General features: G+C 38.0%; 1 protein-coding gene across 2 annotated transcripts in view; it reads left to right on the top strand.

Moving 5' to 3' along the window:
- asun (integrator complex subunit 13 asun) overlaps positions 1 to 23,634 on the top strand; it is a 128,169-nt gene that overhangs the window by 90,334 nt on the left and 14,201 nt on the right. For both annotated transcript variants that reach the window (XR_014443960.1, XM_083143703.1), the window contains exons 11-13: positions 1,634 to 1,791; positions 13,024 to 13,215; positions 17,677 to 17,943. Coding sequence is in view for 1 of the 2 variants with exons in the window: in XM_083143703.1 (XP_082999829.1) it covers positions 1,634 to 1,791; positions 13,024 to 13,215; positions 17,677 to 17,943 (617 nt within the window). In the remaining variant the exon portion in view is untranslated. The remainder of the gene's footprint in view (positions 1 to 1,633; positions 1,792 to 13,023; positions 13,216 to 17,676; positions 17,944 to 23,634) is intronic.

Genomic DNA, 23,634 nt, shown 5'->3' on the forward strand with positions numbered 1-23,634 from the left:
TTTTTAATATGGAAACAAGGCTTAATTATATTACAATAAATATAAATTATAAAATTATGCATGAATGTCCAAAAGGGAGCAGAATGGCAGATGTGCTTTGAAAATTTTCAACCATTTTAATATGATCCTTTTTTGAAAGATTTCCACTTTAGTTTCATATGTAGATAAGAGGAAGAAGATAATGTTTCTTGTAGCTCTGAAAAAGATACACCAAAATATCCCAGAAAGAATATCATTTATGCATAAAGCAAATTATAGCAAATGACATTGGCTTTACGAACGGCATAGTGCTAAGTCTTGTAATCAAAGGGTCCAAAATTTGATACTCAGTGTAGGCATATAGTGGTTCTGATCCCACTCTATTGGCCTTATATGTACCAGCAGCATCTGACAGCAATTAACGTGTCATTTCTTCAAAATTACACATGATATTTCAGTTCTGTCTGTTTTGTTCATTTATTTTCCTGTAGTTTACGGTTATTACAAGCATAAGAAAACAGTTTCTTCTTTGTGACGTTTCAGGAGAACACACGCTCCTTTCATCAGACATTTATTTTCATTTTGACTAAAGATACAGTTATAACAATGGTTAGTAATTTTTAAACAAAAAGAATCTGTTATATAATGGATGTTGTCAATGGTACATTGTTGTAATATAGCAACTTAACTGTGAAAAAAGCAGTCTTTTTTTTTTTTTTTTTTTTTTTTATGAATGCCAAATATCATCAGGTAATTCAAATTCATCATTGTTTTCACAAAGTCTCTTGATGTTTTCTGTTAAAAAAAAAAAAAAAAAAAAAAAAAATAGACTGCTTTTTTCACAGTTAAGTTGCTATATTACAACAATGTACCATTGACAACATCCATTATATAACAGATTCTTTTTGTTTAAAAATTACTAACCATTGTTATAACTGTATCTTTAGTCAAAATGAAAATAAATGTCTGATGAAAGGAGCGTGTGTTCTCCTGAAACGTCACAAAGAAAAAACTGTTTTCTTATGCTTGTAATAACCGTAAACTACAGGAAAATAATTGTATCATGCAAGCAATGCGTACATACAAGAAAAACTGTTTTGTTCATTTGTATTAGGTTCATTGGTTGATTTGATGGACCGATATGAAAATTTGGTGGATACCAATAAAGTGCCTACATAAAATTTACCAATCCAATATAAAAATACCAATTGGTTCATTGAGCTCTTTAATAAATGTATGTTACCAATTGAACCAAGCTTTTGCAATGCAAAATAAGCTGCATATTAAGACATTTACTTTTTTTAAAAAAAAAAAAGAAGTACACAATCTTTGTATCCATAAAAATTCAAACAAAATGTTTGAATATGTATGTTTATAAATGTACCACTGCTAGATGCTACTTTCTTTTTTTCTTCATTCACTTCGGTCTATTGTGGCTGCAGGGCCCTGTCAAATACCAGTTTCTCTTTTTAATTTTATTTTTCTTGTTTTAACTGTCCTTATTGGAAGGTAGAATGTACAAAAGGTTAAAGCAAACTCCAACAAAATGACATCTGTGGTAACAATTAGATAGAATTGCATGCTATCACCGGCCAATATTTATAAATACCAATTAATGTGTCCAATTCCTAGTACATTGTATCTTATATTCCAGTATATTGATCCACTGCCTACCCTGATGGTTAAAGCGGAATTGACAGAATCAGACGTCATCAAGTGCAAAGAAGTAATTTATAGTTTGATTGGCTTGGAAGCAAAAAATGAACCTCTGCAAACGCTAAATGTTGGGCAGAGGGGGAAAGGACCGAAGAGGTATGTGCTATAGTTTATGTCCTTTAGTATTTTGTATCTTATTAGTCTCGTAGAAATTTTTTGTCACTGTTAGAATAATTTTGTTGCTAAAAGAAAGTAATGAAAGTTCCAAGAACCAGAATATGTGAAGTTACAGTATTTTTTACTCTGAATTTGAATTTTTTTCAGGGTTTTCAAGTAACAGGCCAATTAAATTATTGCATCATGTTGAGTATTATGTATTCATTAAGGCATCTACCACAAGGAATTCTGGGAATTATGCCTGAATTCACTTGTTAGAAATGACCATATTCAAAATGCTTGCTTTTGTGTCATATTTTGTTTTTTTTAGCTCTCCCCTTCTAACTTCATTTTGAGACATAATCTAGGACAGTAGCGAAGCGTAGTCTTACGAAGGAGGCAAGCAATGTTTCAGTACAACAAAACATGTAGTACAACGACATGCCGAGGGGAAAGATTCAAGGTTTATAGCCTCATTTACCCAGTCGCTGGATTTGTCAAAATATCGTAATAAAGTGACTGTACTAAAAATAAACCATATGATCCGCAAACGTCACATTTACTTTTTAAAAGAAATCCTGGTAACGTTATTCATATGATATTAAACGTTTTGCATATGCGAACTTTCCACATACGACTAAAGGGAGACGGAATTTCTTACTTACTTATTAGTACCTTTATTTGTTCATTATTATTTAATATGGTCAAACGGTGACCAAACCGATTTAGATAAAAAAAAATGGGAATCATTTGTTTATTTTACGCTGCATGATGTAATTTAGTATTTTTGGGCACCCTAAAAACCGCATTGGAGTAACTTAAACACTAAATAAAAAGTTAAACACAAACAATAAAAAAATCATTTCAAAGCAAAGAAACACATGCATAGACGATGTACTCACCACAATAAATTTCAAACTCTTGGTCCATTGGATGCCACCCTTTGGAAATGTCGCACAAAGCCCCTTGGGCTAACTTGTTTTTAAGTCCGGTAAATGCGGTGTTGGTATCTCTCTCGAGCTAAACGAAGCAAGTTTCAATTGCTCAATAATACACCCGCACTTCACATCAACCGTTCCTAAATACGCGTTCATTCCGATAAATTCACAGCACAAAACACGAAGCAACAAACACTCACACTATCCCACGTGCTTTCTACAACTGCAAGCATCCACACAAGATCACTTTGAAAATCTCTGAAACAACAGAAAGTGATACCAACCTATTTCCTTAATTTTTTTTATCCGTCACAAAAGATATATCAGTTTGGAGATAAAAATTACACGGAGGAATCAGAATCATTTCAGCAGAACGAGTATGTACATTAATATGTAACGAGTGCACTCACGGTCCCCGAAATGACGTGTCAATCATACCCCGGCACGGGGCCAAACGTCGTTATGCGTACGGGAAACCGGTCGTAACTCACGGTCCAGTTATCAAGTTCGGTACTGAGACGGTCGTTTATTGTCATACTATTGCGAGGCGGAGATTAATACCTTGAAAAGTTACACTGTTTTGTTTACCTTTGATATGTAGATTCGAACAATCATAAAACACTAATAGCATAATATCTGGTACCTGAAAAACGTCAAATAACAACACTGACGAACGGTAAAAAAGTGAATATATATTGTAACAACAAAAAAATATTGCAATCAACAACTGTTTACAAAGCACTCTCACAACATTCACTCTATCTCTCTTTCACACACATGAGGTATTTTTACATGTGAAGTATGGATACAAATCATGGATCTCATTAACCATCATTCCTTTTAATTTTTAAACCTTTATGTGAATTTAGGGCATTTGTCTGCCAGCTCCTGTGCTCTTTTAAATTAACTTAAGTGCCAGCCCTCGGAAAGCGGTTAACCAAGACAATTGGGTCGGCGTGGTTAAATCTTTCGTTCGAATGAACGTATGCATCGAGTCGTAAGCACGACATTATACAAGTTTCTCGGATGGGGGTATTACACATAAGCCTCTCTCGTCCAATGAGAACAACTACACAATTACATAGGGATGCAAAAACTTAATTGGCTCCAGCTGCCGGAATACACTAATCAATCGTCGGCGCGAGCAAAAATTACCTTAAAAACCACTATGCAACAAATAATACTATTTCACGCACACGACCTTGCAATAAAAACAACTACGCTTTCCACAATTAAAAAGGACTCATCAGTCAACTATTGACAAATTAAATGGCGCGACGGGGCGGTCGGTTACACAAGAAATGGAGCACACTTTGACCATTTATACTAAATATTAAAGAAATGAAATGGAGCTTCTAACCCTGAATGCAGACAATTAAATTAGAACATCTGAACATGAAATTACCCTTTTTTATAACCATACCAAAAATTATCAGACGCGGGGATTAGGTTCGGAGTTTCCTGAGTAACTTTGCGAATAAGTGAGACTTCGGCGTTAACTGTACGGTGTTGATACTAACGACGCACGTTTACATGTGCATGAGACCCTCTGAAGTATACTGTACCAGACTCTGCTACATGGCGTGGTCATTCATCTCTCCTGGACGCGGGACTTGCACACGGTTCCTTTGTGGCGAAATTGTCCTCCGAGGTCGATCGCGACGAAGAATAATTGCGACGATCTTGTGTACTTGCACCTCCTTAGTACTTCGGGCGTTCCTCTTGCCACTAGCGTCGGATGTACGTGGTCACGCGCCGGTTCGGAATCTCTCTGGTGACGGGCTTCGATTCGGCGTCGTTCTGGAGTCGTCCTTCAATCTCTCCCTCTGGCTTCGATCGGCGTCGTTCTGGAGTCGTCCTTCAATCTCTCCCTCTGGCTTCGATTGGCGTCGTTCTGGAGTCGTCCTTCAATCTCTCTCTCTGGTGACGGGCTTCGATCGGCGTCGTTCTGAAGACGTCCTTCGGGCTTTGGGCAGTGTTTGGCTTTGGTGTCGTCTGTGGCGTTGGCTGACTGGCTTCATCGGAAGATGGCGATGCATCGTTGCGGGGTCAGCGAAGTCGACAGACTCCCTTCTCAATCTCCTTTAGCCGCCCATGATTATGTAGTTAACGCTTGGCAAAAAACAAATCACCGCGTAATCTTCACCAAAATAAGGCGCACACTGGTAACTCCCTATCTGCAACTCGCTCGCGGTACGTAAGGAAACAAAGTCCACGGACACAAAACAATAATCACGCGAGAGTGTAGCGCGGAGATGCTCTCTCGGTGAAATCCGGGTAAAAACTGTTTTTGGGATGGTAGCACCGTATATATATAAGAGATTCAAATTCGTCCGTTGAAACCCACGCTAAGGTGGCTTCGCTTCGCTTTCTCAGGGGATGGAAATGACCTCTGTCCATTGTCTTGAAAGGCGCGGTCGGCGACGCGTCCTGGATCCTTGCAGAGTTGGGCTCCAGCTGGTTTTCCTGGTCATCCGTGAACATGGGTTCGAACGCCTGCTGCGACTCAAGCCCGGTAGCGGCGAAAATAATCTTCCCTTATCTCCGTGTTGGTGCAAATATGTCATGTTCTAAGCGGCGGCTGTCACTCAAGAAAAACCCGTCCCCAGCTTCCGACGTCTGGCTCGGATACAAGTTTATTCACAAAATAAGATCAAACCTCACACTTTCATGTTTGTGCATAAAATGAATCAATAAACAAAAAAATAATTTATATCGAACTGCGTTTTACATGTCACTAGATACCGTGACAAATATTTAAGTAATAAAGTGTCATTCAATGGCGTGCCCGGGGCGAAGAGGGGGGGTGGATGGTAGACATAACCCCCTTTTGGCCCAGTATATCTAAGAAAAAACGTCAAAGGAAGGAAAATATGACAAAATGGGGACCGTAAAAAGACCCTGGGAACACCACTTGCGTCATAATAATAGAACTTAAAACATATTCGGGCCTCCCCGATGGCGCAGTGGTAGTGTCGTCGCCTTGTAATCAAGGGGTTCCGGGTTCGATACCCGGTGGAGGCCCAAGTGTTTCAGATCCCATTTTAAACTGTAGGTCCAGTCCCGATTAGCCTTACTGTGCATAAAGTGGACTTAAAACAACAAATCAATCAATCAATCATTAAAACATATTCTTGTGCTCATAATATGCAGAATGTATACGATTTACTTCTATGCCATGTACAAATATCAGTAGATAGTTCTTTCTCAGATAGCTTTATTTTCACCCCAAGTTTTATTCAAAAGCAGTCAATTTATTGATTGTAAAATTTGTGAAAGAGCTCACTTGAATTACTGCGTAAATAATTAGGCAGTTCCAAACACTGGTAGCGGTCAACACTTCTGGCGTAATTTGAGCTGGACCGACCAGGAAGCAGGGTGCAGGACCAAGGTCCGTCCAATCTTCCCTCCCTCCCTGAGAAAACTCTTCACGGGGGTGCAGAAATTCCACTGCCCCAACTCCCAATGTCAACTTTTTTTACGTGTTTTACATTTCGCGAAATCTAAAATAATTTGTAATATAATATGATATATATGGAATTTAGAACAGTGATAATATCTTCTTTTAGTTATTTTATGACTAACAATTATTATTATATTTGCGATCTTGTTTACGTGTTCATGAAGACAAATATTCGTTATTAGTTTTTGCTGGCAACGTACCCATAGATGAATCCTTCTGCTTTCGGTTGAACTCTGCTATTTTCGGGAATCACGCAAGCTCGGACAGCACAGCTTTTTGTAGAAGCTTTGTGGACAGGTTCCACCAGAATTTCACGCTTCGCCATGTGACTCCTTCGGAGGCCTTATTTTCCCGCAGAGGCTGGTGCTTGCTACAGAGCTGTTGGGGGAGTTTGCGGCCGCATTTTTTCGCGAAATCGAGTGCGATGGAAACTAAATACGGTTAGAACATTAAGTTCATTAAATGATATTCGAATTATGCAAGCGGTGCTTGCATTGCTTGTACTATATCTTCGCCTCTGATCTAGGATTGTGGTCAATTCATTTTGGATGACAGTCACTATTTACTCTTCACTTAATGAATGATTTATTATTACTTGGCTGTGTCGAGGGTAATCTGTTAATTGTCCGCTTCAAGAGAGGGGATGATCACAATTTTTAAACTTTAAAACTGATCATTGGCATTAACACTCGCATTAAGTAACTGACTATGTTTCGTTAGTTTTAGATGACTCAGGTGAGGTAAGGAACTGAGGTAAGGGGAGATCGTTTTTTTAGATGTGGAAGGAGGAGAGAGTCTTGAATTGTTATTTAATGTTGGTTTTTTTCATATTGGGGAGGTCAGTAAATCATTTATGTAGTGAAATATTTAGTGTAAAATGTCAATGGAAATTAATTTTTATTGTAACAATTGTTTTTATTTTTTATGTTGAATATTTCTATAATATACTTTGAAAACCTGGAATTATACTTGAATTTTTTATCCTGGTAATAGAATAGCAACCGCATTAATAAGTTTGCATCTAAAGTATACAAGCGTATGGTTTCGTTTTCATCTAAAGAATACAAGCCTATGTTTTTTGTTTGCGTCTAAAGAATACAAGCGTATGGTTTTTGTTTGCATCTAAAGAATACAAGCGTATGGTTTTCTGCTGTGTTTGCAAACATGTGCAGGAGTTTTCACTTGTTTGGTACTGCTTTCCATGTACAATGTTTTGTGTGTTTGGGTGGATTGGGTAGTTGAGATGGAAATGCAGTACATCTTTTTGATGATGGTATCAGAGTTTTAATAATCATGACTCAAAATGCATGATGAAGAGATTTACCAAGGGAGTATTTGCAATAGTAACCACTTCAACAGATCTAAAGACCCACCACCAAGTCATTGTCTATATGTATAAAGTTTGACACATTCTTCACATGAATCATGAATAAAATGTTGTAAATACACCCCCCCCCCCCAGCTAACACTTCATAATTTTCTTTATTCAGACACTATAATGCCACATATTGAATGCTTCTTTTCTGTCGTGGATGCTCATCATCCATTTTATTTTTTACTTTCATGTGTTTCCAATCTTTAATTATTTCATCTTCACATGGTTTCTTTGTTCTGTCTGTGGCTCATGTCCTGATTGGTTTCCATTTATAAATTCATTGGATGACTAAACCATCTTGGTCAAAATTTATTATGTTTTCATTCCGCATTATTTTATTAAGTTCTTTCTTACTTCATAGTGGCCGTGGTGGCTGAGTTGGTAATATGTGTGACTACCATGCTAAAGGTCCCAGGTTCGATCCCCGGCCGGTTCAAATCCAGGAACTTTTCTAACGTTGGAAGCGGCCCCGGCACCCACCCAGCATCAAATAACATGGGTACCTGGGAAAAACCCTGGGGGGTAAAGGCGGTCAGGGGTGTGATGCTGATCACATCACCCCCACTCACGACCGGATCAAGAAAATGTGGGACGTTACCCCCACACCCCCTATACACCTTCATGGCATGGTGCTAAGCACAGGGGAGCACTTTACCTTTTTTTTTTTTTTTTTAACCTTATTTCATATCCTCCAATTACCCTCAGATTGTTTCATTGGTCCATATATTCTTAAAATTTTCCCTTTCAAATGTATTAGGAGCTATTGCTTACAGGAGTCTTTGAATATCCAAGTTTCACATGCATATGTGATTACAGCTTAGGAAACAGTGAAAAAACAAGTCAACAGTCTTCCCTCACAAGAGCTCATTAATCTGCAACTCCTGTGCACAGCTATGCAATAATTTTATGAAGCAGCCCTTTTTTTTTGTCCAGCTTTTTGCATAGGAAATATTGCTCGTGTGTCCGTTACAATATAATAATCCTTCCCCCCTTTCTTTCTGCTACTTGGTACGGGAGTAAGCACGCTGCTAATTAAAAAGAAATTAATCCTGTAGTCGAGCTTCTCTTGTCATCAACAAGTGCTTTATCTTTAAAACGTGCAGGACCTTATATTCTGTCACCTGTCAGTTGGTGCCAGTCTGTCTGGAGGGAGGCACCAGTTTATATCTGTCTGTTCCAAAGAAGTCAGGTATTGCTTCTGGCAGCAATGACTCGTTCAACATAAAGGATGAAACTTTTCGTTATTGTCCTGCCTTCTGGTAAACATAACCATAACTCTTATCTTACGGATTACACAATCTTTTGAACACTAGAGCCAGTGGTGTTCCCAGGATATTCAAGATAGGGGGAAGGAGGGAGGGCTTTTCAAACTTGCCTCGAGGTACAAAAAAAATCATAGCTCCAGAAGTAATTGTCGTAGAGAGATGAAATTGGTTTTGTTTTCTTTCTTCAAGACAGGACTTTTAACAGAGGTAAAATTTATATATTTTACCTCCCAAAAATTAGTGTTAAAGGAAGAAGAAGAAGAAAATTGATTTTTTAAAAGAAAAACTTTCTCACATGGCATACCGCTGTGCATCCCTCAATAGAGCGCAGTGAATGAAAAAAAATGTAATATGTAGCGGTGGTACATTCCTAAAACCATGCAAAGTTTCATTGAAATCAGACTGATACTTGTTGATTAGCAAAATAAATACTTTAGTTAATATGTCAGTGTTGCCAGCTTCGAGACAATGTCCAAAATTTCATTTCTAGCATCTACCCAATGGATGCTGGATGGACCAAATTTGGAGCGAAGCACGACAAAAGACCACTCTATGAGCATATGTAATGCTCGTGCCACAACTTTGAAATAGAAGAACATGGAAATTACTGCATTCGGAAATGTTGCATAATTACGGGAAAATTCAAATTTGGGCCTTTGCCCCTACTTTCTTCCTGGACCCTTAATTTTCAGACGTTTCTTAAAATGTTGCTTTTTGCTCATTCTTACATTTAGAATTGAAATTTTTGAAAAGATGCAGTGATTGAGCAGTTATTGCCTTTTATCTTCAATTTATCCCATAGTAACAAAAGTGGAAACAAAGGGCTTTGTCAAATGGTGCTTGCAGAAAGAATATGCACGCAATGTTTAGTAAACATACTGGTAATGTGCTGATTGCTCACAATTAAATACAAATTAAAGGTTATAAGATTAAAAATCTGTAACTTACGTGTGTGAGCATGAGGTTTATCAAACTACGTTTCAAAGGTTATACTACCTCCTTCTTCAGGTTGAAACGATGTTTTCAGACACCCGACATGGTGCCTCGTCGAGAAAGTGATAGTTGAGGATTTAGGTTAAAATGGTATAGAAAAGACACTTTCTAAAAAAAGGAATGTAAAATACACATACTAAAACCGCGCAATACTCTAAAAAAAACAAAAAAAAAAAAAGAACGTTCAAAGCTGATGACGGCGAACTGCCAATCGGTGCTCGGGGTAGGGGAATGTTACAGATTTTTAATCTTTTTAACCTTTAATTTGTAATGTTTAGTATGATCACTAACCATTCACATGCTAAAAATAAATCACAGTGTTCAATAATTCGTTTATCTGTGATTTTGTTTGCATAAAAGAAGTACTGCATCTTCTCTGTCCTCAACAACTGTATTATAACTTGACAAGTTTAAAAACAAGACGCTGCAATCCATTGTTTGCACACTTCACATCACATTTCCCCACTCCATTGTCTGCGGCGACGTTCATTCGCAGTGTTGCAAACTGGAGGGAGCTGAATCCTCTGAGAATTTTCAACGAGATTTGAATGTGAAAGGCATGAATTAGTATCCCGTCACCTACGCTACCTATTGATTGCGCTAAATTCTAAATACATTTTGATATTTTCCCTTTAAACCTTAAATGAATTAAGTTATATTAGGGATATTTCTTACCAGCATAAGAAATGTATGAAATTAAACTATAGAAAAATGAAAAATATATAAACGATAGAACTGAGCTCACCTTCTAAATGTTTTCCAGTTCTCCTTCTTCAGTTTCACTCTCCCACTCATCCGAGTCTGTGTCTACCGATGAATCTGTGTCCGTGTCTGAATCGGCTTCACCAAGTCTAATTATCAGTTCATCTACACGCTCGTCCTTAAGTCCATCTCTTTCAAAGTAAGAATCTTGCAGACAAGAGTAAAGAGCATGAACATTTCAATGCTTTAGATAAGAACACAGGCAAGCGTGTTATCAGATTGCCTTCTCGTGATGATTGTTGTACGATAAACAAACGAACCACCACCCCACTCGGTTAAAAAAAACCAAAAAAAAAACAAACTGGACACTGCTCGATGTCGCATTCAGAAAATGAAGTCATTCACCCTGTAGTTTCTCTTCGTTATAAACCTTAACGCACGTTTGTAATACTACAGTTTACGATCGGCGCACCGCACGCATTTTCAAAGGCCGGATTAAATAAAATGAACCACTGATATAATAGGAGCCTGCATGCACCGTCACGCTAAACAGTGAAAATTGTTTTGTCATATTTGTTTTAGCTTAATTTTGCTGAGTTGGCACCACTGGTACTCTCAATGCCAGACCAGTGAGTAGAAGAGTGGTGGGGAGGATGACGTAATACGAAGTGCTCCGCAGCGATCTGCGCATATCGGGACTTAACTTGTCAGGCTATATCTTTAAATATCATGGTAATAAGGCACAGTGGAACTTTTCCCCACCTGGAAGCTGCTCTTGACTGCCCCTCCCTTTCTTCAGCTTGTTTGTAATGTTTACGACAGGCTGGGAAGTGTGGCGCCAGTGACTTGTCTCACAGCTTGAAAGATATCAGTTTCTGATCTAGTTTAGGCAGATTCAACTTGCTCAATGCAATACAAAGAACAATAGCAGTACTATTTAGCACAGCCCATTCCCTGCTCTCCGATGCAAGCAACAAAATGGAATTTCAAAGTCGAGAGTCTGATCCCGTGGTTGTAGCTGATAAGAAAACCTGTATGGGAATGGGTGGCAGATGTTATCACGGAAATCTTGAACTCCAAGAACAACATTTCAAAATGTATAATTGAAGTTCCTTGTTGGAACTGAAATTGTTGAATGTATAACTTGAGGAAAAATAATATAACTGAAATATAATAGTGCACAGGCTTAGGGGAATTGGCAGGGGCTGCCAGAAAAAACATAGTAACAAGAAAAATGTACTATCGCAAGACATATAACTGCAATTTCACTGTGTGTGGTGTGGACCCGTGCAGTGTCTTGAAGCAGTCAGATGCCACATGTCAACATTCCCTCCTTTTGTTTTGATTGCTGTTTCAGGGTCTGACAGTATGCAGCAACATCAATTGTTCTGCCATGATAGATTCATTTCGTTTACTTTGCTTCACCTTTCTGCCACGTTTGGCTAATCGTGAAGATGATGAGTGGTGTAAAACCCATGTAAAACAAGTAAAACCCATACCCAGGCTGGGATTCAAACCCAGGAATCCTGCCATCATAGCACACAGTGCTAACCACTCTGCCACAGAGGCTGAATGTTGTGCCGTGAGTCCTGAAGTCAACCAGGATAATGCTGTGTCTATCACAGAAAACGGAAACCAGGTTTCTTTATTCCGTTTTTTTCTTTAGTGCATATCACCAGCTGAATACTGTTTTGCCGTATCTCCACTTTTCGTCAGAAGGAGGTGACGACATTATTGTGTTTCATGTATGTAAGTTAACTGGCATTTGGGTTTATTGTAAATCTTTCAGTCTATTTTGTTACTGTGTTTTGTAGTATTTGTGTGGTTTATGTTACCACAGCTGTATTAATGCATCTGGACCCCCAATACAAAAAATATGGTGACATCATTTTGTGCTATTTTTCAACAGTGATTTACTTTTCTTTTAAAAAAAATTATATTCATGATATGTCAGAATGTCAATGTAAATTTACCAATATTCTACCAATTTGATTTTAAATGGCAATTTGAATCCAAATGAAGACCCTGAATGAAACATTCACGTTCGAAATTTGATTTTGAAATGTAGAAGTATTTAGGCATTTATTTTTGTGTTGTGTTTGTTTTGTACCTTTTGTTTTTATATATATTCTTTTACCATCCCTGTATTATTAATCGATAAATTGTACCTTCCTGAATTAACTGCTGTACATGTTTTTGCTTTTGCTTTTTAGCTGTTCTTCAACAGTATAATATCAGGAGAGAAGTAAATAATAAATAAATTGTACATAAGTACATAAAAATAGTATCAGATATGGGAAACTTTATCACTCAGTTGCAGAACATGCGTATATCAGCTGATGCCAATAAACTTCTGATTTAAGAGGGCCATACCCAAAACATGTCACTGTGGAAAATATTCTTAAGCATTGTTTTTGCCTGATAGTTACATTGTTGTTTTTCCTTCCAATAATATACACATTGTAGAACATATAATGCTGAATTTTGTGCCCACAGGGAAGAACAGTACAGAATTTTGTGGAATGAATTGGAAACGTTCTTACGAGCCAACTCTCACACAGAGCAGCACAGCCGTGTCCTCCGCTGCCTGCTGGAATGCCGGAGCAAGGCATCCGATGTCAAGTTGGAGAAAGGAATCAACAAGGATGAGAAGGTTGAACTGGATCAGGCACTCCGGGAATTGGACCAGTAAGTGTTCTCCTTCTATCTGCAAATCTACTGGTACATTTCTGTGCTGTAGCTGTATGAAGATTTAGGAGTTTTTATCATTACTAGGGACACACATTTGTGGTAAATAACAATTGACAAGAAAGGGAAAAGGAATTCAAGATCAGCACTATATAACAATGGTGAAAAAACTTTTCTTTGCCTTATTACTCTGCATTATAAATGGAAAGAACATATTCAAATGGTTCCTGTAAATGGGTTGAATGGACTTAATTATGCAAAGAAATGTGTTGTGAAATGTGTATATACATATGATGTTGCATAAAGATTGAAATTTACGAGTTACCTCTCCAGGCAAGAGGTGTGGATTAGTGAGAGGTGGGGGCAAACTTCCAAAATGCATGGTTTCAGTTGACCTGTGTGATTTCATGTCATGACGTATCTGCTTTTTACAGTTTTTTTTTTTTTATTTTCAGAATAATTAGAAACTTGCTGAAACCATGGAATGCTTTTTGGGTGTTCATTCAAAAACCACTGACGAAAAATAAATAAAATGAGTGTTTCAGAAAAGTTGTTTGGAATTCAGATCTATCAAATGAGGTGTCACTAAATCCCCTTCCCTATTTGAGATGTTGATCCATTCCTCAAGTACTGTGCTAGAAGTAACAGATTCATCCTATGTATACAGGATACCATCCATGTAGTTGTTCTGACGATATCACAGCCAGCAAGGATTTTTGCCAGCAGGTCCTCTTCAGTCTCTCATAGACAACACTTTTGACTTGATCCTACAAGTCAAATCGAGTGGGGCACATCAGGTGAACGAGCTGGTCAAGAAACAGAACCTTCTTGTCCTATCCACCATCGAAGGAAAGTTACAGTTTAAATAGTTTACAATTTCCTTTCCTATGAATTTCAGTCCGTCAGTTACCATGCTTTTCCTCTGACATTGTTGGAGATGGTCATGAGCACCATGTGCAAAGTGAGCTCGGACCCCATCATGTTGCACCCATATGCAAATCATCAGAATTGCTCCAGGGATGTTCGAGCGGATGCGGCAGAACTTCTTATGATGCTGTCTTGCCTGCATCGATGCTAGGGGTGCCATTATGAACAACTGCGGTAACATTTCATTATTTCTCTTGTAATCCATGGTTGTTACAAGCAAAAAAACACAGTTTTTGTTGTGACATTGCAGAACACACACTCCCTTCATCAGACATTTATTTTTAGTTTGATTAAAGATTTTTAACAAAAACGAATTGGTTATACAATTCTTCTTGTTTGTAACATAGCAACTTAACTGTGAAACAAGCAGTGTGTTTTTATTATTATTTTAGATGAAGAATTTTTAGATTATAGATCCCAAATATCATTTGGCAATTCAAAATCATCATCTCTTTTACAAAGATGCTTGATGGTTTCCGTTAATTTACTTTTTAAATATGGTGAAAAAGAAAATTTGATAGTGGATCTATGTTGCAATTTAAAAAGAGTGATGGGATACATAGATTTGAATGTCTGCAGAACATTCATGTGGAAAAGTGAAAGTCAACATGTTATGCTAACTGCAGCAAGTTTGAGATCATATTGTACAGCGTGGATTTTAGTATTTTCCCCCATGAACATAATTCTTATTATTATTATTTTTAATAAAATTAGTTTTCACTTACCTTGCATGAGAACAGGTGAATTTTATTCTTATATTTGATATTTAAGAATATTTTCATTAACATAACATTTCTACTCCATCTGAAGGCTTTGTCATTTAAATATTGTGATATAAATGAAAGTGGATAAAGAAATTTAAATATTGTGATATAAATGAAAGTGGATAAAGAAATTTATCTTTCAGGTTTTATTATTAGTACTAATTTTCAAAGATATTTCGGGATGGTTGAACTCCCTGCATGACCTTGGTTGCAAATATTGACATCATGTATTTTGTGAATTTCTGAATCATAAGGAATGGTAGTTTACATCCGAATTGCTATGTAAACAATGAGAAACATTAAAGACAAATGTCTCTTGCACCAGGATGCCTAGGGATGGTCACTGACTTATGAATTACAAGGAACTCTCAAAGTCTGAATGCGTATCCCTTGAGATGATATTTCAGTGTAAATAAAAATAGTGGCATGAATGACCAGAGCAGGAATTTGGCAGCTGTGGTGCGCTACCATGTGATGGAATTTTCCACAGTCACTTGTCTTTTCCAAGAACACCTTTCTACTTCTCTTCATAACAATAAACCCTCTTCTCTAGTAGTCGAGGGTTTATCTGAAATGAGTTTCACTTTCAACTGATGTTAGTCAGACCACTTTTGACTAATATTAGTCGAACAGGGTGTCTGCCAGTCAAGAAAGTCAAGAAAATATAAAGACTTCAACAAGTAGGTCAAGAAGTTGATAAAAAGTCAAGAAATTATACTTGTGGTCAATAATTTTTGCTGTCACAATGACTGATTCGTTGATTTAGTTTATTTTACTTCACTTTTCTCCCCCTTTTGGCTAATTGCGAGGATGAGGATAAATGGTGGTGAGATAAAATGGATGATCACAAATATATAGGGAGGACCAATATGAACCCCACATAAGATTATCCTGGTTTTGAGTCCAGATGCCAGCCTCGCTAGTCTGCCAAATGTAGTCCAGGATGCATTCATTGATAAAGCAAATACAGCTTCATTTTTCATCTTACCTGGTTTTTTGGTATGGGTTTTTCATTAAATAAATATTTATTTTTTAATGGCTAATTTCCAACTTTACCTAACTAGGGGTCGAATAAATAAATGTTAAGAAAAATGAATAATGTCAAGAAATTTGGATTTATTATTTTGGTAGACACTGTATTGAAGAACCTACTTATATATATATTTGTTGGCTATTTGTTTTCAGTGAACTAATTTTGATTAGTCAATTGTTTTTTATGGTCTTAATAATCAACTCATATTAGTCGACTAATGCCCATCAGTAATCATGGATTGTGCTTAACCCTTTCGAGGCGGATGACAAAATATTCGTCATGCATGGAAATTCACCAAGGAGGGGGCTCATTTTAAGCAAAATGTAATATGTTGGAAAATGTTTTTTTAATAAAGTTGTAATAACATGATAAATGCCAATGAGGGCTCATTTTATTCAGAATTTCCAAGGCTTTCGTTTGGTAAGGTAGACATGTCGATGTGTACCCATTTTTGGAAGCAACAGACAGAGGATTTTTTTTCTTCTTCAAAGTTTGGCTAGCTCCCATGCGGTAGCACTCATCGATCTGGGCAAACCACCACTTGTCGCTGATTGTCACAAGTTATGTAATGGCGAATACATACTATCAAAACGATAATACATATAGTAATTTTTTAAAAAAAGAAGAAGAAGAAAACTCAAGGTCAAGGAGAATGTTTATCACAACTGACCGGAAACTCCATCAGAAATTTGCTCATCAATCCGAACTGAAAGCTTGAAAAGGAGTACGATTGTTCCCAAGGGTACAAACTCTTACACCTGGCTGTCCAGCGAGGGGAAGAACATTTGCCCCCCCCCCCATATCTATCCCCCCTCTTCATTTCTTCCCACTGTACTTCACTCGCATCACCACTATCTTCATTCTCCTCTAATTCTTCTTCATCTTCCCCCCCTTCCTCTTCTGGTTCTTCTCGATCATCTTCTGGCACACCCTGTATATCATCTTCTGAACCACCCTGTATATCTTCAACTTCTGTTTCATCCCTCGTGTCAAACCCCTCCTCCAACAAGTCACGAATTTCTCCTGGCCGAAGAGATGCCATAACAAAAGACACTTTCTTCTCACGACAAGGTTTCAAAAGCACTCACGTTCATAGCCCAATAACAAGAGAATGATTTGTGCAGCCAGACTCTTTGCATGCAAGTGCATATTACATTTCACCCACGCCTCTCCCCTCCCCCGAAGACCGTAGCCACCTGTGTGGCACAGACGGCACAAAAAACACTCTTGAATAAAGCTATACAGAAAGGCTTCCTCCCCCTTATCCTCCCACTTCCCCACCTGTTGCTAAGTGGAAAACCCAGGACAAACAAAGCTCTAATCCCTTTCTTCCTTCCAGAGCCAAATTTACTACGTAGAAATGATGCTAGTTTAGAACTTGAAAGACAGGGCCATTTAACTTATAAAGCCTTGAAAAACACGTGGGCTTTGTTGTGTCTTTTAACAATCTGCCTGACAATGACATCAGAGTCTACCCGGCGATGACGGCAGATGTGAGGTGGATGCTTGGAGATTAAAGCCAAAAAGATAGAGTGCTTTTTTTATTTTTTTATTTGGTTTCCTGTTTATTGAACATTTATTACGAAGATATGTGTTTGCCGAAATATTCGTCAACCGTCCTTCAGTTACTTTTGTCATCTGAAGGCTCCGCCTCGAAAGGGTTAAAAGGTTTTAGTACATACAAAAATAATCAGATGCATGCTGATAAAAATTCTCATTATCTTTTTTTTCCCCCAGGTTTAGTGCTTCTAGTGATATATCTGACTTCCCAAGAGCTACCGTGATTCGTGCAACAACTGACTCCCCCATGTCACCACCTCCTGTAAAGAATCCGCGAGTGCTGGGGCCACTCTGCGGACCAAAGACTGTTCTGGACTTGTGGGTCAACAAGACGAATGCAGAGCATGCAAGACGAAGGCCAGAATTCTGTGGTTTGCAAAACTCCGATGGTGGAATTGCCAAACTTTATCCAAACCTCAAGACAGATCTTCATGATGTTGAAGGGTATTGATTGTTGCTTAACATTCCTAACAGCATGGATTTTTGCGTCACACATGCAGTGGGCTTCCTTCTGTTCTTAATTTTGCAAAATCACCCAGCTTTGTGTAATTGCATGTTGCTTCAGCTTCTCTGTATTGTCTTGATTGTGCATTATAGATTTTTTATTTATTTATGTCCCTGTATGCAATTAAAGATTTCAATTAAAATACCACTAATTTCATTTGCCATACCTTCTAACTTCTTGTGCATGTACTGGGCATTTAATTCATCCTCCTGTTTATAATTTCGTTAAATCTCCAAGTTTGCTCCAAAACAAGATATTTTATAGATGTAGCTATGAAAATGAAAATACGTGGGTTGTAAATTTAAATGTGGCAACACTGTCAGGAAGAGGTGATAACACTGTGCGTGGGCTATCAGGCATTGTGCATTGAGAACCCAGCAAGATGCAATTTTCCTCATTTTGAGGTTGTTCTCGCTGACACCTCAAGAAATGCACTTACCCATGGTACCATCAGACACAGCTAGGTATTGTTGCTATAGTCTTCATGCAAGTCTTGATGACATTCTTGTGCATTTTTGCCATGGGCCATGTGAATTTGTGATCCACAATCACTGTTCTACCTTTGTAAACATGTTTTAGGGCAGTAAAAAAAATGATGTTCATTTCAACCTCATACATACACACCACCACTCACTGCACCCACCACTTTTGGTACTCCAGACATCGACATGGGCCCCAACTAACAATGCACAATACCTGATAGCCCATGCAGGGTGTTATCACCTCTTCCGGACAGTGTTGCCAGTTTTAAATTGACAACCCACATATGATGGTGATATTTTAAGTGTGGTTTGTGTAGGGTGTAAGTGTGTTGGATGAACGAAACAATTCACAGACACTGTTTCATGTAAAACTGATTTATTTTTCTTTCTTCTGATCTGAAGATAATGAATGTGATATTTGACAAATTAAAAACTGTCCACGCTTAGTTTGTTGTCTTGCGATCACAGTGTTTATTCCTGAATATGTAACTACTGCGAGACAGAATACTGGTTTAAATGAAAGGATAATCTCACTACATCAACGTATCTTTAATATTTAATCTGGAAATGAATTAATCAACCAGCAAAAACAACTTCTAGAAATTGAGTATACATTACGGTTGTTGCCATATAATGAAAAAATTACAGTGGAACCTTGATTATAAGTTCCAGCATTTCACATTTTCCAATATATATATATATATATATATATATATATATATATATATATATATAAAAATCAAAGAAGGTAAAAGGAAACACTCTCCAGACAGTAGAAAAATTCAAAATTTTCGCTAATTTCATAGCATCATCGGTGTGAGGAGAAATAGACGGAACCGGAAGTTGGGGCCCTGCAGAGTTGCCAGGTCCCCATCGAAGAAGAAGCGGTGCGTAGAACGAAAAAAAACACTGTTTCGTCACCAGGCTCGTCGTAAACTGTGAGTGTGTAGGATGACTTGGGAGGGGGGGGGAGGGTGGGTGAGGGTTGGGCATTAAGGCTCGTTGTAAACTGTGTGAGTAGGGTGAGTTGAGAGGGGAGCAGGAGGGTGGGGGAGGGTTGGGCATTACTGGGTGGCCTTGTTCAGGCCAGGTGGAGTGGTTGCACTCATGGCCGATATATAGGCCCTCTCCCATCTTTTGCGAACAGAGGTGTTGGCTGGTTGGGGTAGGAGATGGATGATCGCTACCCGGAAGCAGTCGTTGAAACTGATGTTGTGGTGGTTGGTGTGGACGGCGACAGTGAAGTCCAGGTTGTGGGTGGAGGAGCGGTGGTTATTGATGCAGAGGTTGAGGGCTGTTGATGTTTCCCCCAGGTAAAAATCACCACAGATGTTGCAGGTGAGGATGTAGATAAGGTTTGAGGCATGGCAGGTCCCTTTGGGATGGAGGGTAAATTTGCCAGTGGCTGTGTGCACCTGGAGGGTGTGAGAAGTGATGAGGATGGGGCAGGTCTTGCACCTGGGGCGGTTGCATTTATGGGCAGGGGGGTGTTGGATGTGTGGTGAAGGAGTGTTGTGGACCAGGATGTTTTGGAGGTTGGGTGGGCGTTTGAAAACCACTCTGGGTTTGTCGGGAAATATGTTTTTGGTTTCGGGATCACTGTGGAGAATTGGGAGAAGAGAGTGCAGTGTGTGCCTGATTTTGTTGAGGTGGGGATGGTATTGGGTGATGAGTGCAGGTGGGTTGGTGGTAGCAGGTTTCTTGGTGGTGGTGGTATGTGAGGCAGCTCGCGATATTTGCTTGGTGACCAGGATGGAGGGATATCCACGGTTGACCAGGGCCTGGTGTAGGCGGAGGTTATAATTCTGGCGGGAGGTGGGTGAAGTGTTCAGGCGCTGTCCCCTGAGGGCCAGAGAGAATGGAATGGCTTTTTTGGTGTGGAATGGGTGGGAGCTGGAGAAGTGTAGGTATTGCATGTGGTTGGTGGGTTTTATGTGGATGGAGGTAGTCAGGTGTCCTCCCTCGATGTGCACGTCCACATCCAGGAAGGTGATCTGGTTGGGGGAGTGCGTCCAGGTGAATTTGAGGAAATGGAAGTGGTTAAGTTGGTCCCGCCCTCCCCCCCCCTCCCAAGTCATCCTACACACTCACAGTTTACGACGAGCCTGGTGACGAAACAGTGTTTTTTTCGTTCTACGCACCGCTTCTTCTTCGATAGGGACCTGGCAACTCTGCAGGGCCCCAACTTCCGGTTCCGTCTATTTCTCCTCACACCGATGATGCTATGAAATTAGCGAAAATTTTGAATTTTTCTACTGTCTGGTGAGTGTTTCCTTTTACCTTCTTTGATTTTTACTTAGCCCTTTTGGCCCTCCTTGCTTTTATCCATTATATATATATATATATATATATATATATATATATATATATATATATATATATCAATGGTATAAGATTAATTACTTTGGAACCTCAAAGAATTTAATTGTGAAAAGTACCACTTTTAAACATAAAGATATCCATAAATATACCTGATCTTCTCCAGATGGTAAAACTCATAATCAGAAACATCATATTCTCATTGATAAGATAAGGCATACTAGTATAATTGACGTTCGTTCACATGGAGGTGCTGACTGTGCTAGTGACCATTATTTAGTAATTGCTAAATTAAGAGAAAGACTCTCAGTGATAAATTATAAGCAACAAAATATAAAAGCTAAAATTTAATGCAGGAAAATTTGCTGCTGATAGAATTAAGAAAGATTACCAAATTAAACTGTCAAATAGATTCGATATTTTGCAGGATTAAGATGAAGGTAAAAAATATAAATGAAACAGACATAAATAAGAATTGGGAGCACATAAAAAAAAGTAAAGTAAAGTGCTCCCCTGTGCTTAGCACCATGCCATGAAGGTGTATAGGGGGTGTGGGGGTAACGCCCCACACTTTCTTGATCCGGTCATGAGTGGGAGTGATGTGATCAGCATCATGCCCCTGACTGCCTTTACCCCCCAGGGTTTCCCCCAGGTACCCATGTTATTCGACGCTGGGTGAGCACCGGGGCCACCTCCAACGTTAGAAAAGTTCCCGGATTTAAACTGGACGGGGATCGAACCCGGGACCTTGAGCATGGTAGTCAGACGCGATACGGACTGAGCCACCGCGGCCACGAATTGGGAGCACATACGTAATGCAATAGAATCAGCAGCTAAAGAAAGTATAGCATACCATAAACCAAGAAAAAGTAAGCCAATGTTTGATAACGAATGTCATAATCTAATAGAAATAAGAAATCAGGCTAGGCTTAGGTGGTTAAATAACTCTGATGATACAAATCTAAGCAATTACAATAGAATAAATCAAGAAGTTAACCACACATTTAGAAGTAAAAAAAGAGATTAAGTGAAAAGTAAAATTAACAAAATTGAAACAAACAGAAAAAACAAAAATATCAGAGATTTATATAAAGTTGTAAATGAATTTAGAAAGGGGTGGCAACCTAAAGTAAAATTGATAAAAGATAAAAACTGATTTTTTTTACCGATTCAACCGATATTTTAAATAGATGGAAGAACTACTTTAATGACCTGTTAAATGTTCATGTAAGAGATAAATCAGAAGTAAATGAAATACACACAGCAGAACCTTTAGTTCCAGAACCTAAGTTGACTGAAGTTAAAGATGCTATTAAAAGACTAAGGAATAACAAAGCACCTGGCATTGATTTAATACCAGCTGAGTTAATTAAGTATGGTGGAAATTTGTTAATATGTCAAATTCATAAATTAATTTGTTTAATATGGAATAAAGAAGAAATCCCTCAACAGTGGAAAGAATCCATAATTGTTCCTGTGTTTAAAAAAGGTGATAAAATGAACTGCAAAAATTACTGTGGAATTTCTCTACACTCAACAACATATAAAATATTATCTAACATTATTTTACAACATATAAAATATTATCTAACATTCTTTTAGCAAGACTAACCCCATATGCTAATGAAATTATAGGTGATTATCAATGTGGATTTAAATGTAACAGATCAACTATAGATCAAATTTTTCACATCGGACAGACACTTGAGAAAAAGTAGGAATATAATCAAAGTGTCAATCAGCTATTCATTGGTTTCAAAAAAGCATATGATTCGGTCAAAAGAGATAAATTATATAATATATATTGGAATACCTAAGAAGCTTGTTAATATGATAAAAGTATGCACCTGTGAAACAGAAAGTAAAATTCGTGTGGGTATTAATGTGTCTGAGAAATTTACAATTCATGATGGGTTAAAACAAGGAGATGCATTATCTCCATTGCTCTTTAATTTTGTCTTAGAATACTCTGTTAGGAAGGTAAAAGAAACTAACGAAGGACTAAAACTAAACGGTGTGACTCAGATGTTAGCATATGCAGGTGATGTAGACTTACTGGGGGATGATGTAAATACAATTAAGAATAATGCTAAAATATTTTTCAAAGCAGCTAAAGAGATAGGTTTGGAAGTTAAGAAAGAGAAAACTAAATATATGCTTACAGGCCGAAACCAAGTGTTACGTAATAATCAAAATCTAATTATTGATAACTCGTTTGAACCAGTTTCCAAATTCAAGTACTTAGGAGTAATACTAATAAATGAAAATGATATTAATGAGGATTTGAAAGCAGGCTTAATTCAGGAAATGCATGTTACTTTTCTCTTCATAAACTTTTGTCTTCTCGTTTAATATCTAAGAAACTGAAAGTTAAAATATACAAAACAGTTATTTTGCCTGTATTATTATATGGATGCAAAACTTGGTACCTTACATTGAAAGAGGAACATAAATTGAGAGTATTTGAAAATAAGATCCTTAGGAAAATATTTGGAGCTAAAAGGGATGAGGAGACAGGTGAGTGGAGAAGGTTACATAATTTAGAACTACATAATTTGTATTCATGTCCAGATATTATTAGAATGATTAAATCAAGAAGACTTAGGTGGGCAGCCCATGTGTTACGAATGGGAGAGGAAAGAAGAGTTTACAGGATTCTTGTTGGGAAACCTGATGGTAAGAGATCTGTAGGAAGGCCAAGACAAAGATGGAGGGATAACGTTGAGATGGACCTAAAGGAAATTGCTAGGGATGGAAAAGAGTATATAGATCTTGCTCAAGATAGGGACAGATTAAAGGCCTGTGTTGCTGCAGCCATGAACCTTCGGG

Source organism: Lepisma saccharinum, chromosome 22 (genome assembly GCF_977018435.1).
Source record: "Lepisma saccharinum chromosome 22, izLepSacc3.1, whole genome shotgun sequence".
Lineage (NCBI taxonomy): Eukaryota > Metazoa > Arthropoda > Insecta > Zygentoma > Lepismatidae > Lepisma > Lepisma saccharinum.